The sequence below is a fragment of the Ochotona princeps genome, chromosome 32 (genome assembly GCF_030435755.1).
Source record: "Ochotona princeps isolate mOchPri1 chromosome 32, mOchPri1.hap1, whole genome shotgun sequence".
In the NCBI taxonomy this organism is placed as follows: Eukaryota; Metazoa; Chordata; class Mammalia; order Lagomorpha; family Ochotonidae; genus Ochotona; species Ochotona princeps.
In genome coordinates, this window is record NC_080863.1 from 9071737 (window position 1) to 9090857 (window position 19121).

Genomic DNA, 19121 nt, shown 5'->3' on the forward strand with positions numbered 1-19121 from the left:
CAGGGTAGTAGTCTAGTCTTTCATGAGATAATTTTTATTTTTTTAGTTGGGGATGGATAAAAATATGCAGGTCTCTCTCTAGACAAGTCTTCATTTAGTAGTAGTTTAATGATGAGGCCAGCACATGTCACTACAAATCTGATTAAAATCTGGTAGTTGTTCAATGGGACCTACAGATTGGAAACAAAACAGTTACAACCGAGTCAGGGGAAAAGTACTTTGGCCCCCTCTCTGCAAACAGGAGCCTGACTCACCAACAGCAGCAAGAGCTGGGCTCTTGTCGTAAATGTATCTGGTACACACGGCTCGGACCGTCTCAGCATTCACAGCCTGGAAGCAAAGACACACTCTAGAAGTGGAACTCTAGACCAAGCAGTAGGACACATGGAGATAACAAGGATCTTTCCTGAGCATTCAGTAATCCAGGCATCACTTACATCAATTCTTGCTTCGAGCTCGGGGATAGGAATTCTTCTGTTGTAACATAACATTTGCCTACCAATATCTTCACATATTGGAGTTGAACCTGTTTAAAGAAAAAAGTGAGCAGCAGGTTGCAGATGAGCCAGAGGAAAGTAGAGCTCCACTCACTGCCCTTACCGTCCAGCCTGCCCTTAACCGTCCAGCCGCCCTTAACCGTCCAGCCTGCCCTTAACTGTCCAGCCTGCCCTTAACCGTCCAGCCTGCCCTTAACCGTCCAGCCGCCCTTACCGTCCAGCTGCAACAGCATGTTGGTCTTCAGAAGGTTTTTGGCTCGGGACACTTCGCTCTCGGTGACACTTGTACAGAGTCGCATCCTGAAAACATTTGCAAAACTGCTATCACCGAGTAGTTTCCTGAAAACTTTCTAAACAAAGGCACAATGTCCTAATACAAGTTCTCATACAACATGAGTGATTACGATTTCAACTTGGTGAAAGGTTAACCTACTAATCCCATAAAAGCTGAAGTAATACTATTTTCTTTGGTATTGTTAAACTTCTCAAAAAATGCATATGTATATATGTTTTTTGTGTGACTAATTGACAGTAGAAGAAGGTTTGATATAAGAACAGACTGCCCACATTTTGAGAAATACTGTGATCATCTTGAGACTTGACTAGTTCCGGTCTTTAGGATGTCTGAACAGACACCAAGTGGCCCACAGGCCACCTGCCGAATCTTCCTCAAACCCTGCAGTGACTATATCTCAGCTGGCTGGCCTTGGAGACAGAAGCCACCAAACAGTCGCGCTTCCCAGCAGCGACGGTTCAAGTCACTGGGTTCCTGCTGAGCGTGCAGGTTCCAGCCCTGACTGCTGCAGCCGCTGGAGGAGCAGGCCGTGGATGAGAGCTCACGGCCGTCTGCGGAAGCTCTCTGTATGTCTGTCCCTGCCACAAATAATCACTGTAGGGTACAAAGAGGAGCCAGGCCTGAAACACTGAGCCTACACACGACTGAACTGTCTTCTCACCATTCCTTCTGAACAACACGCAGCATCTCCGCAACCGTGGCTGGTTCGCAGACCGTGTACAGGCCCCACAGCCCCGTGTCCGTGTAGGAAGTGTTGAAGGACTGGAAGCTGTGGCACAGGTTGCCATGACACGTGAGCTGAGCCAGCTTGCTAGATAAATTCTGTAAGGGGGAAAAAGTGGTCCAGTCAAACGGGCTCCCTGTGTCCAAACTACCTTGTCTATGTGGCAGGAAGTGACTGAGATTCATGGGCTTGGGATGGCACTGAGGCACAGCTGGTCAGGCCCTGCCTCGACGTCAGCGTCCCCTGTGCGCCCTGGTTCATGTGGCAGCTGTCGCCCCACCAATCCAGCTCCCCACTGATGACCTGGGAAAGCAGCTGGAAGGGCCCTGGCCACTGGTGCTCATGTGGGAGACCAGACGGAGCTCAGGTTCCTGGCTGTGGCAGCCATTCTGACATGACACCAGTGGGCAGATTTCCCCTCATGTCTCCTGTCAGTCTGCTGATCAAGTGAATAATTCAACAAAATGCTCAATGCATCCCTGGAGAAATTCATAATCACATAACACAGCAGACACACTGTCAACATACTGCGCTTCTCCAAAGTTTTATGTACTCCCGAGAAACAGCAAATTAATTTTGACATCACCTCAGTACTATCAAGACTGGGAATGATCACAGCAATACAACAGTATGAACTATGATTTTATTAACCATATTAACTAATAACTAAAGCTAATAGTAACTAATTCCCACTGATTCGTGAAATCTGAGTGGGAGATTCTGCTGCAGAAGTTGTATTTAGAAGGCTCACTCCCCTCGTATTTACAAGGAAAGGTTACTGGTAAGGTGACGTACCATTCCTCCTCCAAAAGAGCGATCCCAGTTGCCAATCAGAGTGTTGGCCACCATGAGGCAGATTGTATCTGGATGTGCCCAGCCAACAGCTTCCACAGCGATGGCCAGGTGTGCCAGCGGCATCTTGTCATCCCGCACACGGATCTAGCGAGCAAGGAACAGCCTGTCAGTCAAGACTACCATGACAGCAACAAGACTGCCAGCGCCATGAGCCTATAGGGCAGAGTGGCACAGCATAACTATCAGGCTTCACCAGGTGCTACTGTTTTATCAAGAAGAATTTCATCAATTAAGGAAAAATTCCTTACACCAAAAGGTCTCAAAGTAAAATATTACAGATGGCCAAGGGGTCATTTGCCTGGTCAAAACAGATCGCAGATCCACTGGTGTGAATTAATCTTTGCACCTGGATACCCAAGTTGGCATTACTGGTTTTAGTATTGGCATGCTACGGTTCTATGGAGCTGCCAACCTCCAACCTTGTCCCAGGTGCTACCTGGAGCAGCATCGTTCAGTGGAGAACCAAGCCCCCACTAGGCCTGAAGCTGTAGCTACCCCCCAGGATGTACTGTGGGCAGAACTTAGTCAAAGAATAAAACCTGACAGGAAAGTTAAAACTGGGAACCTTTGAGAACAGGGTTATTGTTACACCTTTCTACACACAAAGGGCAGACGGCCAAAGAAAACTACAAAAATACCAACTTATGGCACTGCTTTTAAACCAAGGTTTCTTGGGGGAGAAAGACAGGCAGATGCTTAAGTAACACGGGATGGGAAGGAATGTAGGCAAATGTGTCCACTGGCCCAGATATTTTTGGAAACTTCCTCTCTAGTTCTGACGTTTAAATAAACCTTTAAAAAAAAAAGTAGGCACACTGGCTCAACTGGCTAATCCTGTCTCCAGGCACAGCAACCCTTATAAACCACCAGTTCGTGTCCCAGCTGCTCCACTTCCCATCCAGCTCCCTGCTTGTGGCCTGGGAAAGCTTTCGAGGACGGCCCAAAGCCTTGGGACCCTGCACCCGCCTGGGAGACCCTGATGAAGCTCCTGGCTCCTGATCTGACCATTGTGGCCCTCCTCTACTGCTTTCCCAGGCCACAAACAGAGCTGGATGGAAAGTGGAACAGCCAGACTCAAAGTGGCGACCACAGGAGATCCCAGCAGACACAAGGTGAGGATTTAGCCACTATGCTATTGCACCATGCCCAGAACATTATCATTTTAAAGGCAAGGGAAATGCCAGGTCCAAGGCTTGCCCTACCTCACTTCCTGTGAATTTGCAGGGAGGCAGGGCTGGTACATCTCCCATGTGTGTGCACAGAGAGTCACCAAAATGGAACTTGGCCAACTCCAGCAGCTCATCGTGGGAGACACCTAAACAGAAGGGAAATATTAGACGCGTTAGCAACAGGACAGTCAGAACACTAACCATTACTAATCTGGTTCTAGTCCACTGGGTGGCGCGACAGACGCATGGACTGCTCACTAGAGGCCCTGTAAGAGGAAGCCCTTGCCACACACTAACTGTTAGTAAGGGCCAGGGTTGCAGCTGGCCGTAGCTGCAGGGTATGTCCCATGGCAGCTCGGGTCACCCACAGCCCCCGTCGGTGCCTGGGCCTCAGCCCCATGTCTGGCTCTGCTGCAGAGCCAATGCGCATCTGGAGAAGGCAGCAGGTGCGGGCCCAAGTACTCGGCTCCCTAGCAGCCTCGGGGGAGACCTAGATGGGAGTCCCCAGCTCCTGGCTTTGGTCTGGCCGTTACCTGGCTGCTGTGGGAACATGGAGAGTGAACTAGCAGGGTGTGTGTGTATCTCCCTTTCAAACATTTTGAAGACAGCTATGTGTTCCCAGCTGGAAAGTAGCCATATAAGGGCCCAGCGCGGTGGCCGAGCAGCTAAAGTCCTTGCCTTGAATGTGCCAGGATCCCATAGGGGCGCCGGTTCTAATCCTGGCAGCCACACCTCCCATCCAGCTCCCTGTCTGTGGCCTGGGAAAGCAGTCGAGGACGGCCCAAAGCCTTGGGACCCTGCACCCGTGTGGGAGAACCGGAGGATGCTCTTGCTTTCAGATGGGCTCAGCTCCGGCCACTGATCCATTTGGGGAGCGAACCTGCACGTGGAAGTCCTTTCTCTGGGTCTCTCATTCTCTGCCTTTTGAATAAACGTAAATCTTTACAGTAAGCTCCTCTGCAGTTACGTACTCCTTTGGTGACTAGTTCATTAACTTTTTCTATAAATGAAGCCCACTCAAAAGAAGCCAAGTCTTCTTTTGGTGCCCCACATTCCCTCTAGACAAATGCAATTTATTCTATAAATAAAGTGTCAGGACACCTGCCCAACCAGGATCAAGCTGTGCACATCACTCCAACTGTTTAAACACAAACAACTATTAAATCAACCGACCTCCAGCAGCAGCAAGCACCATTCGCGGCCCCTTATAATGGGTAGTAATATAATCCACTAAATCCTTACGATTAATAGACCTGTAGATGGAGCAGATAAAACAATTTTAAAAGGAAATTTTAAGCAACATATCTTTATTATATACCTGAAATCACACACAATCATAAAGGTGTTCTATAGTTAAATGCAGTCAGCCATAGAACATGAGGAGGACAAGCATTTCACTCCAACACCACTGCAGACATCTGCAGCCCATCAACTGCCTGGTCCCAGTCCTAGCTCCTCCACTTCTGAGCCAGCTTCCCGCCAATGTGCATCCCGAGGGAGGACGCAGGTGAGGCCTCAAGCTCCTGCGTCCCTGTCATTCACCTGGGGACCAGAAGGGGACCCAGGCTGCCGGCTTCAGCCTGGCCTACGTCTCTCTACCTTTCAAGTAGTGTGAACATAAAACAAGTGGGAACAGGATCTAGTCCACTCACTCAAGAACTCCAGGGAGTGAGTATTCAGCCTGGTGGCTAGCACACTGGGGTCTGCCTCAAGTCCCGGCCCCCAGGTGTCAATTCCAGCACACCAGAAGGCAGCAAGGAAAGCTCAGAGGCACACTCTGCCACCCCAGTGGAGACACGCACCGACTTCCCCCCTTCTGCCTGTCTCGGCCCAACCCTTCACATCACCAGTGTGTGAGTGGACCAGTCGATGCAGGAATGGCAGTGAGAGGCTCTCCCCTACACGGAGCTCAAGGGTGGCCAACAGTGTCATCTCGTTACCAGGGACCTACATGACCTTCTGAAACATACTTGATGAATGGCCATTTGTCACAACTCGAGATTTCTCCCTAAAGATTAAATCTGACAAATGTACCTACTTGATATTCTCAGTTGGTCCCAAAATGGTTCGTCCGAGTGCGGTGTTTTGATAAGCTGTGGCGTGCAGATAATCAAAAACAACCTCCTGCAAGTTCGTTTCAACTTCCTGCATCTCTCTGAGGATGACGCCGCGCTCCCGCTCGATCTCCGCTTCTCCCAGCGTGCTGTTCTGGATGATGTCAGCAAGGATTTCCACAGCTGGTCCAAACGAGACACGAACGTGAAAAACCTTCTCTGTTAAAAACCTCTTAACCCAACATCACACTTTATGATGCAACCCGTCAACTGGATAAGGGCTAAATGATTTTTGTGAAGAGAAACTTCCTTTCATGTTCCGTGAACCCAAAGAACAACCTTACAACATAAGTTCAAATCCCATGGCACGGAGCAGACGGAGCAGACTGGGGAAGAATCCTCAGGGGCCCAGCACCCTCCAATGACTCCACCTACTGCAAAAGTGCTACATGTTTGTGGCCAGCGTGGGGGGGTTCAGCAGGCTAATCCAGCATCCATGTGGGCACCAGTCTGTGTCCTGGCTGTTCCACTTCCCATCCACCTCTCTGCCTAGTCCCTGAGAAAGCAGCAGAGAATGGCCCATCCTGGCGACTCAACATCCAGGAGCTTCTTCTAGGTCTTCCACCTGGATGGTTCACTCCCCCAATGGCCTCAATGGCTGGAACTAAACTGAATAGCAGCCAGGAGCCAGGAGCTTCTTCCCAGTCTCCCATGCGAGAGCAGGGTCCCAAGGCCTCTGGCAGTTCTTGCTACTTGCCAGGCCACAAGCAGGAAGCAGATGGGAAGTCAAGCAGCCGGGACACACACTGGCACCCACGTGGGATGCTGCCGGCTGAAGGTGGAGGATTTGCCGATCGAGCCCCAGCACCAGTCCCAGAATAAATAATCTAAAAAGGTTTTCTGGGACCGGTGCGGTGGCATAACAAGTTAAACCATCGCCTGCATTGAAGGCATCCTATACGTGTGCTGGTTCAAGTCCCAGCTGCTCCATTTCTCATCCAGCTCCCTGCTTACGGCTTAGGAAAGCAACAGAGGACGGCCCAAAGGTTTGGTCTTCTGCACCCACGTGGGACTCCTGCAGAAAGCCCTGGGCTCCTGGCTTCAGCTTGGCCCAGCCCCAGTGACTGTATCCACTGGGGGGTAAACCAGCACATGCCAGTTCTTTCTTGTTTAACTCTCCCTACCAACTAAATAAATATTAAAAAAAAAAAAAAATTCCCACATATGTATGGTTGTGGAAAATGTAGGTGTAAATCAAGCATTATGGCCTGTTTACAACAAACCTGCCTGCAAATGTATTAAGATGGATTTATTTGAAAGTCACAGTTAGACAGCCAGAGATCGAGAGGAAAGGGGCAGGAGGGGAGAAGAGGAGGGCAGGGGAGAGACAGGGGATGGGGTGAGGGAGAGAGAGATGCCTCTTCCATCCACTGGTTCACTCCCCAAATTCTGCCAGGGAGGGACCAGGCGGAAGCCAGGAGCCTAGAGTGTCTTCCAGGTCTCCCGTGTGGGTGCGGCGGCCCCACCGGGACCATCTCCTGCTGCTTTCCCAGGCCAGTAGCATGAACTGGGATGGAAGTGGAGCAGCTGGCACTCAAAGTAGTACTCATATGGGATGCCGGCACTGCACGCTGTGACTTTACCTGCAATGCCACAGCGTCACCCCATAAACCCCATCATTTGCCCTGTGAGGAAGGGAGACAGAAAACAAAACACAACACAAGAACAGCTGTCCTCCCTCTCATCATCCAGACACATTCCTGGAGGTTACAGACATAATCAAATTGGTCTAGTAACAGCGATAAATTATCTGAGTCCCGGAAACTGTGCATCGTCTATGGCACAAAGAAGGGCAATACCTCGTGGCAAGTCTTTGGAGAACGCTTTGGCGTAATACACAGTCTGCTCTCGGGAGGTGTAGGCGTTGAGGTGCGCCCCCATGTTCTCAATCTCGAGTTCCAGATCTAACTGGGACCTCTTTTTGGTGCCCTAGAAATCAACGAAGACAAACAAGTTAGGACACCTTCCTTCATCCTTCACGCAGCCTAAACACTCCAGTCAACGTGGCGTGGGGCCGTTTGCCAGGCTGGTCTCGGGAGGGACTCGTTATGAGGTTCCAGGCTACACCATGATTCAGAGATGCCATGCATCCAAGGAGAAAATCCTAGATTCAGCTTAAAAAAAAAAAAAGCAACACTGGCCTCAGAGCCTGTCCGAAAAACAAGCAGGACACACAGCGTCCTCCCAATGCAGTTCTCTGGCCCTGCCAAGGATGCCATCCTGTGGCTGCTGCCCCCCAGAGAACACTAGCACGCCTTGCCACATCATTCTCACAACTTGCCTTGAAAGCCATGTGCTCCAGGAAGTGGGCGGTCCCGTTGTTCTTCTCATTTTCGTACCGACTTCCGGCGTCAATCCACAGCCCCACCTACGCGCCAGCGACACACAGGAAGCAGACTCTTCAGGATTCCTCTGGCGGGGGGAGCCTCCCTTTCCCTGACCACCACTTCCGGGGACTGACACCACCGAGGCCTTCCCACCTTACACAACTGACAGTTCCCGCCTAAGATTTAAAAATCTTGACCATCACCAGGCGACTAGCACCTAGTGCCAAGTGCACTAAGGACCCAGGTTCCTGGCCTAAGTCGTGACTACAGCCAGTGGGCACCGGAGCCTTAAACAACACTGCACAGTCATCAGCCGGGTTCAAGTTACCAGCGGTGTGGCCTTGGACTAACCCACTGAACTTGTAATTGGCTCCCTCAGCTCTAGCATGCGTACTTAGGCCCACTCCCCAGAAAACTAGAAAGACATGGGGGGGTAGGTAGCACTGTGGTGTAGCCTGCTAAGCCTCTGCATGCGGCACTGGTGTGCCACACAGGCGCTGGTTCAAGTCCCAGCTGCTCCACTTCAGGTCCCGCTCCCTGCTAATTGATTGCCTGGGAGGGGAGCAGAGACTTGTGGGAGACCCAGAGGAATCTCCAGCCTCGCTCCAGCCATTGTGGCCGTTTGCAGGGTGAGGGGATGAACCCGCACGTAAAAGATTAATGCTTCTATCTAACAAGAATTAACACCGTTACCAGGCAACAAGGCAGCCTGTGGGGCGTTTCAGGAAGCTTGTTGAGGCTGACAACCATCCCTCAGCCAACCCAGGAGCTTCAAGCTTCCACTCACCAAGGAGGCATCTCTCCGAGCAGGGTGCCCGAGCCACTCACCGTGCACGTGGACAGTCCCGAGTCCTCGGACGCCACTCGCAGCCCATTCTCCAAACAGGTCACCCGAGTTTCAGGGACATTCAGAACCACTTGGGTGGCAGCCTGGGCGCTCCTCCACCTGCTCCCTCCAAAATGCAATGGCTGGTGGCAACAGAGGAAGAGAAACGTTACTGCCTGGGTTCAATTACTGCCTCCCATTTCCTGGTGGCTAAAACCACAGACTCAGGGACACTGAGGTCCTAGTCCGGCCCCGTGGTGTAGCCAGCTAATCCTCAGCCTGTGGTGCCAGCATCCCACACTGGCAGCAGTTGGTGCCCCAGCGGATCTACTTCCCATCCAGCAACCTGCTTTTGCCTGGAAAAGCAGCAGAAGACATCCCAAGTCCTCAAGGCCCTGCACCCATGTGGGAGACCCGGAAGGCGCTCCTGGCTTCAGATCAGCTCAGCTCTGATCATTTGTGGATTAAACTACTGGATTTCACTCTGTCCCTCCTTCTCTATAAAAATCTATCTTTCAAACCAAACAAATAAATCTTTAAAAAAGTAACAGAAAAGAAAGCTGCTCTTTCTTTTTCTGGAAAAAACAAAGCTGGAAGCAGAGGCAAAAAGAGAGAAACATACACACACATATACCAACACACAAGTCAGGGAGGGGGCTCGGGCTCCCAGGTTCCAAAAAAGCAGCAAAATTTGAAAAGCATCGGAAGAGAGCGGGAATTCATTCTCCCTCCAGCTCATGCGTTGGCTGCCGAGGGTCTAGCGGCCTTCCTCTGATACCAGCTATTCTTTTCTCCTTGTAAACAGGAGAGGCAGAAGGAGACACTGAGAGAAAGATCTTCCACCCCTGGTTCACTCCCCAAGCGGCCTCAACAAGCCACAGCTGTGCCCATCCGAAGCCAAGAGCCTGGAGCTTCTTCCACGTCTCCCACAAGGGTGCAGGGTCCCAAGGCTTTGGGCCGTCCTCGACTGCTTTTCCAGGCCACAGGCAGGGAGCTGGATGGGAACTGGGGCCACCGGGATTAGAACCGGAGTCTATAGGGGATCCCGGCGCTTGCAAGCGGAAAGTTAGCCTATTGAGCCAGTGCACTGGCCTAAGCGCTGGGTGTTTCTAACTTAAGCACGGGCTGAGGTCTCACACTCCTGTGTAGGGGAGTGAGGGGGTAAAAAGGGCCAGCACAGGTCGAGACTGCTCGAGCTATCCCGAGGCTCTTGGGTCGGGAAACAAAAAAAAAAAATCCAAAACATAAAAACAAGAGACCGACAAAGCGCTCCGCGCCGGCAAGCCCTTCCCTTGCGGATTTCCAGCCCCCGGACCATCCCCTGGGCGCTGCCACCTTGACACGGACGGCGACAAGGGCCGAGGGGCAGGGTCGGCCCCCCACGTCACCCCAAATCCCGAGGAGGACGGCCCGGGGGCACCCCACCTTCACGCCGCCCGCGCCAGCACGCCCGGCCCGACCCGCGGCTGGCGGGGCCCCCAGCCCTAGGGGAAGAGGCGCTCACCCGCCCCGCGGCACCCCGCACCAAGAGCTTGTCGCCGAACCCCCAAAGTCGCCGCCGCGCCGCGGGGACCAGCATCGCCCGGGCCGCAGCCGCCGCCATGTCGGCTAGCAGCGAGGCGCAGGATGTGCTTCCGGGGTCGTGACCTGGAGTCGTCAGGGAAGGTCTCTCCCTAGTGGCCGTGTTGGGAATCCGCGATTGAGGAGAGCTCTAGGGAAAGCGGTTTTTTTTTTTTTGAGGGGGGCAGTATTAAATATCATCATTTTCTAAAAATAAGCCACCAGAGCTTGTCAACGTTTAAGGTTGATTGCTACAAAACCATTGCAAAGTTAAATGTACAAGCCATAGTATGTTGGAGAAGGAAGCAATAGTAAATATAACCAAATGTACTCATCACAATTTAAAGTCAGCATGAGTCAGGCTGGACAAATACTTGGTTGTAGCCATGTTTCCATGGGATGTGGAAAACAGCACTGAGTTACACAAGGAGAACAATAGTTTTTCCATCTTCCTGGAAAAATGTTAGATAAGGCAAAGGATGGGCACCTACTGAGTGGTGGTTTGAACCATGCAACAACAAATAATAGGTGACAGGTGTGCGATACACCTCTGATTGCTGAACCTTGGGCTTGGGAAAAAGCAGGGAGAAAAATGACCACAACGTAATTGTTGAAAAGCATTTTAACTCAGATTTTTTTTTAATTTAATGCAAGAAATTAATTTCTTAAAAATGTCTTCCATCCACTTTTATACATGTCAGCACAATCCAGAAGGAATTTTCAGTCATTTTTTAATTTGAAATTTGGAAGTCTGCTATTGCTCTCTTGTTGCATGTGAGGGGAAACAGATAAAACCACCCAAATGTCTTTCTCTAAAGCCCTGGATTATAGAAATGATCAAATAACATTTCACACCTAAGCATGAATAGCTAATGAAGATTACTGTTCATTCTCCTCTTCCATTGTTTCAACTCTGCGAGGCCCGCAGAGTAAAACACAAGCGATATGCCAGTCTCCACCACCAGAAACCCGCAAGTCTTCAACCCTTTGCATGGACACTCAACCACCCCGCTAAGAATTCTGTAATCCTTTGAGGCATTGTTCTTTGCCCTTGTGAGATGGGTTTTGCAAGCAATGTGAGCTTGGGATGCAGTGTTGCTGATCACGTCTTGGTGAGTGGGCCTTTAACAGTTTACACACAGGAGCACAGTTAAGCCCACGCTGTTTCTGGACACCTTATTGTGTGCTACCCATTGCCCTGGAATCTGGCTCAGACATGTAGCACACCTTCTGGGAAAGGGCTTGATAAATATCCTAAATATTAATGAAAGTGATGGGAGTGTGAGCTGAAACTGCTATGGTGATAAATACAGTTACTGTGACCTGTAAGGCTAGCCTGTCTTTGCAATTTCTTTGTTTTAGCTTCTCATATAAATTTTGGCTGGAGGAATTAAAGGATGCTCTTATGAATATTGAGATATGCTTTTAATTACTGTTTGATTGTTTATGGGGTTATAGAGCCTGTAATGATAGGGGGGTTTAATATTTGAAACTTTAGTCTTGTATTTTTACATTTTTTTCCCTTGTAACATATTTCTCCCATTCAATGACGGACACGTTGTGGAAATAGAAATGTGGTAGGAATGTATTATTGATTAGCAGGTAATTGCATGTGCCTTGGCCTTGGAGTCCTGGCTGTTGCTCCATTGCTGTAACTGCAGAATAAACAATGGCTTGCTTTGAAGAATATGAATACAGTGTTTTGCAGACTTATCTTTAGGGGCACCTGCTTAGCCATGAAATACAGACAGAGGGCCCGGCGCCGTGGCCTAGCGGCTAAAGTCCTCACCTTGAACACCCCGGGATCCCATATGGGTGCTGGTTCTAATCCCGGCAGCTCCACTTCCCATCCAGCTCCCTGCTTGTGGCCTGGGAAAGCAGTCAAGCACAGCCCAGGGCCTTGGGACCCTGCACCAGTGTGGGGGACCAGGGAGGGGTTCCTGGCTCCTTGCTTTGGATCGGCGCAGCATTGGCCATTGAGGTCACTTGGGGAGTGAATCATCGGATGGAGGATCTTCCTCTCTGTCTCTCCTTCTCTCTGTATATCTGACTTTGCGATAAAAATAAAATAAATCTTTTAAAAAAAAGACATGCAAAAATCCAGCCTTTTAGGGCCCAGTATGGTAGCCTAGTAGCTAAAGTCCTCGCCTTGCACGTGCCAGGATCCCATTTGGGTGCCAGTTCTAATCCTGGCGACCCCGCTTCCCGTTCAATTCCCTGTCTGTGGCCTGGGAAAGTAGTGGAGGACGGCCCAAAGCCTTGGGACCTGGAAGAAGGTTTTTGCTCCTGGCTTCAGATCAGCTCAGCTCCAGCCATTGCGGCCACTTGGGGAGTGAACTAGCAGATGAAAGATCTTCCTCTCTGCTTTTCCTCCTCTCTGCACGTCTGCGTTTCCAAGAAATCTTTGGGGAGAAAAAAAAAAGGCAAGCCTGTCACTTTCTCTCGGGTCATTCGGCTTCAAAGGTAACTTCCATCTTTCTCAGGGATGAAGAGTTTGAATGATTCATAAAATTTCTTCTCTATAGCAAAAACGAAGGGTTGGCAGAAATGACAAGCAAAATGATTCGTTTATTTGCAACAAATGGAATTCCCTTTAGAGAAATATACAATATAGGTATACATATATATGTAAGTATGTGCACATATCAAGGAAGGTACTTTAAAAAGGTCCACGGGAAATGAATCAAATTTTTTTAATTTGTGTTTTTGCTTGTTGTTTTGTTTGTATATGAGAATGGAATCTGAGAATAAGTTTATTTTGCTGCAAAAAAAAATGTGAACTCCATGTTTAGCAGGTATCTTCAGAAAGTTCTGGGAAAAATCCACATAATGGCATAATTAGGTGTGGATTTCAAAATTTCTTTGCAACCAAATGAATGTATACTCTATTTTCCATGGACCTTTCAAAATTCCCTTCATACATGCACACATAGAGATGATCAGTGTTTTACTATGTACTACTCTATGTAGAGGATTTCATTTCAAAGTAGATTCGCATAGGTTTATAAGCTAGTAACCTACTTCTGTTTTTGGACAATTTCCTTGCACCTACCCTACATCCAAGGCTGCATGCATGTATGTATTTTTTTCTTTAAAAACATTTTGTTTAGAGCAGATATTTGGCACAGCAGTTAAGATCCACCATTTGAGATGCCTGCATGCCAAGTTCCAGCTCTGCTCCCAGTTCCAGCTTCTTACTGGTGTGTAGTGGTAACAGGTCAAGTGTTTGGGTTTCTGACACCCAAGTGGTAGATCTGGATGGAGCTCTTGGCTCCCAGACATTTGGTTAATAAACCAGCAGGTGGAAACTCTGTCTCTCTATGCCTCTCAGCGAAATTAAATGCCTAAATAGAAGGATTTTAAAAAATATTTATTTACTTATTTATTTTATTGGAAAGGCAGATTTTTTCCATCTGCTGGCTACAACAGCTGGAGCTGAGCCTATATAAAGCCAAGAGTCAGAAGCTTCTTCTGGGTCTCCTATATGGGTTCAGGGTCCTAAGGCTTTGGGCCGTCCTCAACTGCTTTCCCAGGGCACAAGCAGGAAGCCAGATGGAGTAGCTGGGACATGAACCAGTGCTCATATTAGATCCTGGCAGATGCAAAGTAGAGGATTTGGCCACTGAGCTATCCCCTGGGCCCTATAAGTGAAAGCTTAACTAATTTTTATTTGGAGTAGCATTGACATAGCAATAGTATGGCCATTGTTATTTTACGCAAATACATTCCCTTTTGGTTGATTAGAGATACTATTTATTTGCAAGGCAGAGTGACAAAGAGGAAGAAGGAAAGAAGGGGAGAGAACCAGAAAGAAATTCCGTCCCCGGGATCCCTCCCCAGATGCCCACAAGAGCCCCGCTGGACCCAGCAGCCAGGAGCTGTATTGAGTCTCCCACATGACTTCATGGTTCCAAGCACCTGAGGCATCTTCTGCTTTCTCAGGCGTGTCTGCAGGGAGCTGGATTGGAAGAGATGTAGCCAGGACTCCTCCACCTGACGCTCTGATAGAACGCGAGGACTTCCAAAGCACTGGCTTAACTTGTTCCGCCACAATGCCAGCCCCTGGATGGTGATTTTCATCTTTTTTTTTTTAACACATCAGTGCACTTTTCTACATTTCTAGAGCAAATGTGCGTTATTTTGTCGTATGAAATGTTCTTAATTATCTTTTTCCCGACTAGATTATTGCCACTAGGCAGGCAGAAGAGTTAGAAAAACAAAAACAAATGGTTCTTAAACTGCTCCCGGGTGACGGCCCAGCAGCTTGCTGGGTCTGAGCGGGATGTTGCACCAGGTCCGCCTGCTTCTTATTACTTTTTAGTTTCCAGCCATGGCCAACAACAAGCAGACGGCTGGGTTTCTTTTTCTTTCTTTCTTTTTTTTTTTTTTTTTGAGGAACGGATTATTACAGCACTAACGTACAATCTCAACTGAAACCGTCTTCATGCCAGGAGCAGCTGTGCTTCCAGCTCTTTCATGAACATTCTAAAGTCACGTAAAACTCCGCAGAAGCAGCGACTTGCCCACAGTTCCCCAAATCCTCAAATCATCCTACCCGCAGCCTTCATTACCGCCTACAGTGTCGCTAGATCAAAGGTTCACTGGGTTTTGTTGGGAGTACGTCTCCACGTGCCCTTCAATTAAAGGCTTTGGTAGGATGGTTTTATTAACCTGATACTTCCACCAGCATCGATGGGCAAGAGGACTAAGCAGCATTCAGGAATCAGACCTGGTCGCAAGGCTGAGAGGCATTCAACAGACAGTACTGAGGAGCAGGTGCCAACCTGGGAAGGCAGAACAAGGCTGACAGCAAGGTTGATAGCTTGAATAGCGTGTGCACGTTGGTGACAATAAGGCCTGGGAATCCAGAAGAGGCGATTGTTGAAAACGCAGGCAGTACACTCCTAGACCGAGCTCCCCGAGCAGGACTAAGGCCCCGGATCTTCATTGAGGTTCTTTCTTTTGGGGGTTGGGAGGTTTGGTAATAGCATCACAAAGAGAGAGAGAGAGCACAATTTAGCCCTGCACATAGCACCCTTGGGCCAGGGGAACAGAGCAGAGGTCTAACCCTTTTTGATTTTTAAATATTTGCATTATTTCAAAGAAGAATTCCAGAAAGACAGAAAGGGAGATCTTCCGTCCACCTGGTTCATTCCCATAATGACCACAAGAGTTGGGGCTGGGCTAACCTCATTCCAGGGATCAGGAGCTTCATCTGGGTCTCCTACATAGGTATTGATTTCCCAAGTGCATTCGTAGAGCAGCTGGGACTCAAACTGGTACCCATATTGGGATGCTGGCACCACAGGAAATAGACTCAATGTGCAGTGCCACAACGCCAGCCCCAAAGGTCTATTCTTTGCTCCCTTGACCCCCAGAGATCTAGGTGTTTTTTTTTTTTAAGATTTATTTATTTTTCATTGCAAAGTTAGATATACAGAGAGGAGGAAAGACAGAGGAAGATTTTCCATCCGCTGATTCACTCCCCAGGTGACCACAACGGCCAGTGCTGCGCCAGTCTGAAGCCAGGAGCCAAGAGTTTCTGCCGGGTCTCCCACGCAGGTGCAGGGTCCCAAGGCTTTGGGCCGTCCTCGACTGCTTTCCCAGGCCACAAGCAGGGAGCTGGATGGGAAACAGAGCTGCCAGGATTAGAATCGGAGCTCATATGAGATCCAGGCGGGTCCAACATGAGGACTTCAGCTACCAGGCCACCGCGCCAGCCCCAGAAGTCTAGTTTTTAAAGCTGAAGGAGATGAATAGCAAAAAGCAGCAGCCAAGATGGGTTGACACTGAGGTTAGGATTGGCTTCAGGTTACCCAGCAGCTGTGTGGTGGGGAGAGGGGCTGAACTGGGTGTGGAGTGGTGGCCGGTATCGAACTTGTGGGAGGCAAAGCAATGAAGTACTTGTAAACTAGACAGGATCTGACATGAATAAAAATAGCGGCAGCTCACTGAGCGCCTCTCCTTTCAGTTCCAGGTATCTGAAGGGCTGGGGTCAGCTGTGGAGAAACACCGAGAGGTTTTCTTCACCACCACGTGGCTGGCTCTTTAGCGTGTTGTGCAGTTTGCTTGTGGATCTTCCCATCATGCTCAGGGGCAGGCTGCCCCTTCAGCCTCACCCTCTGCAGTGATGTGTGTATCCATGACCCAGAGGAGAACCCTGACAGCATCACTTATCTGAAGGTCATCTATGACCAAAAAGTGAAGATAGAGAACTCTCCAGAAGATTGGAGTGGGCAACTTGTGAAATCTAAGTGCCAAATGCTGTGAATAAAGCAGCTCCGGCCAGCCTCTCCTGGTGTCGGTTGAAAATCAGGTCACAGCCACCTCCTGCTAACACAGCTTCCAGATTCAGAGCTCTGCAGTGGCTTCTAGAACACTGGAAACACACACTTCCTGCTGCTCTGCCCCCGCTTGCTTCTGGAATTGCATCTCCGCTAACTCTCCCTCTAACTTCCCATAGACCTGCTGGCTCCTGCAGGTACCAGGCACCTGAGTCCGGAAGTGGAGCTGGTCATAAAATCCAGGCACTTTAACGTGGACATGGACATCTGAACTGGCATCTTATCCATAGGCCAAGCACCTGCTCTTGTCTTCCCTCCTTTTTTTAACATTTATTTTTATTTGAAAGGCAGATTTACAAAGAGATGGAAAGACACAGAGACATCTTCCATCACCTGATTCATTCCCCAAATGGCCACAATGGTTGCAGTCGGGCCAGTTTGAAGTCAGAAGCCAGGAGTTTCATCTGAGTCTTTCATGTGGATGCAGCTCCCTAAGGACTTAGGCTATTTTCCACTGCTTTCCCAGGCATGTTAGCAAGCAGCTGGGTCAGAGGCTGAGTTTCAAACTGGCGGCACTGGTCTGAGATGCCAGAACCGTAAGTGGAGGCTCAACCTACTTTGCCATGCCATGATGCAAGCCTCTATCTTCCTGTTTTTATAAAGCCACATTCCTTTAGGATTAAGATCCCGCCTTTGGAACTGACACCATAGTATAGGTTTAACCTCTACCTATGGTGGTAGTCTCCTATCCGGGGATACAAACGGACTTCCATGTGGGATTCTGATGCTTGAAGGGGGAGAATTAGCCAATTGAGCCACTATGCCAGGCCCCAAAATGTAGGTAGTTTTTATGAGTTGATCCTCAGAATGGACTGTAAGGTTAGAGCTGTGAGGCAGGCACTACAAAATTCTTGAGTTGGCAGCCTTTGCCTCAAGCCAGGCAAACATGCAGAATGAAGAGATCCTGTGTGGCTGCCTCTCCTCCCACCCCGTTTAAGAGCTTCTCAGCAGGGGAATGCTGTGTGCTGAGGCTCAGCTGAGCTGCCAACTCCACTCAGAATTGACTTTGAAGCAGAGCCAAGAGACATGCTGCACGGTGTGCGCAATGAGCAGCTGAGCATATTCTGGAATGAATCTGTCACACACACTAGCCCGGTCTCTTTCTTATCCAGGGCTTCGGGTGTCTCGCTGAACCATGCATTTTCTGTGTCCTTGTCCTTCACTGCCTGTAAGGGTTCATTGTAAAGATGACTGTACTGCTGGAAGTCTGGAATCTCCAAAGAGACACCTGCATCCTGTTAGGAGCAAAGCTCTTGCTTCCTGAAAGACCAGGAGGCAGGCAGGAGACTGGGATAACCTTGGAGTTTTGGGATTTACGGGAAAGACAGCTACCATCGAAGCATGCTGTTTTATTACTGTCTGTGTCGAAGTGATAGGATCAAGACACCCAAGCCTGCGTGTCGTAAATTCCTGTCGCATGCTTTCTGTTTTGTCACTGTTAGTCCCTAATCATGTACTTGCTCACTGTCACGTAGCTTTTGATTCTCTTACTCTAAAAACCCCACAATTATTTCGCTCAGGGCACTTCTTGCTTCTGGCAAGAGGTTGCCCCTTGGACTAGACACTAAAATCATCTCACTCGCATGGGAGTCTCGCTTGGATTCATTGAACCCCAACATCGCCTACCCTCCACCTCCCCTCCCCCCATTTACTCTTGGGAATTTAGGGAATTATCATCCATTGATACAATGAGATTATCATCTATAGACACAATGAGAACAGCTGGTATCAAGCACAGGCGTGAGGTTTACAGGTACACACGTGGATTGGAGTTTTTGCATAGGAGGGGCCTATGTTCTGGTTTGAGGACTAGAAATGAAAGACAGCAGCTCAATATAAGAACTGCTTTACAGGGACAGAGTCACAGAGTGGGATTTTCCATCTGCTGTTTCACTCCCCCCAAAATGACTACAAGGTATGAGGTTGAAGCTAGGAGGCTGGAGTTCCATTTGTGTTTCCCACACGGTGGGCAGGGAACCAAGCCCTGGGGCCACTTCTTGCTGCTCTCCCAGGCACGTTAACAGGTAGCTGGATCGGAATTGGAGCTGATCAGGACTCAAACCGCTGATCACAAGCGATGCCAACACCACAAGGCTGGCCCCCATACTTAATTTTTGTTCCTGGGAAAGGTAGACTAATACAGAGTTTTAGCAAACGTTTCCATAAAGGGTCAGAGAATAACTATTTTAGGTTTAGGGGTTGCCAATTCTCAGCTCTTCCCTTGCGCCACGAAGGCCATCGCTGCCAGTATGTAAATGAGTACATGTGGCTTGTGCCAGCAAAACTTTCCTTATGAGTATCAAGATTGATAGTTTACATCCAACAGTCTTTTAATGAGCCAACCCTATTTTCCATTTCAGTTTTTCCCCTAATCACATAATTTTTTCCACCCTTAGCTTACAGGCCGTAT

General features: G+C 49.1%; 1 protein-coding gene across 2 annotated transcripts; it reads right to left on the reverse strand.

Moving 5' to 3' along the window:
- Positions 1-34: 34 nt before the first annotated feature.
- On the reverse strand, positions 35-10448 carry PMPCB (peptidase, mitochondrial processing subunit beta). Of its 2 annotated transcripts, none has more exons than XM_036496533.2 (13): positions 10312-10448; positions 8810-8950; positions 7936-8022; positions 7454-7583; positions 5579-5777; positions 4714-4793; positions 3574-3686; positions 2312-2455; positions 1454-1614; positions 712-797; positions 438-526; positions 255-330; positions 35-170 (listed from the first exon to the last, which is right to left on the reverse strand). In XM_036496533.2, exons 1-13 carry the CDS (start codon positions 10408-10410, stop codon positions 106-108), a joined length of 1470 nt encoding a protein of 489 aa, XP_036352426.2. In that variant the 5' UTR covers positions 10411-10448; the 3' UTR covers positions 35-105. The 2 variants fall into 2 exon arrangements, with proteins under 2 accessions (XP_036352426.2, XP_058513437.1); XM_058657454.1 differs by having other exon boundaries at positions 10333-10444.
- Between the last annotated feature and the right edge of the window lie 8673 nt (positions 10449-19121).

Excerpts from the sequence above, each read along its gene's own strand:
- PMPCB (XM_036496533.2), bottom strand. The coding sequence starts at position 10,410 with ATGGCGGCGGCTGCGGCCCGGGCGATGCTGGTCCCCGCGGCGCGGCGG. Across the intron at positions 7,584-7,935 it reads TGGAGCACATGGCTTTCAAG|GGCACCAAAAAGAGGTCCCA; the intron begins GCAAGTTGTGAG and ends GTTGATTTCTAG. Across the intron at positions 5,778-7,453 it reads CTCCAAAGACTTGCCACGAG|CTGTGGAAATCCTTGCTGAC; the intron begins GTATTGCCCTTC and ends CGTTTGGACCAG.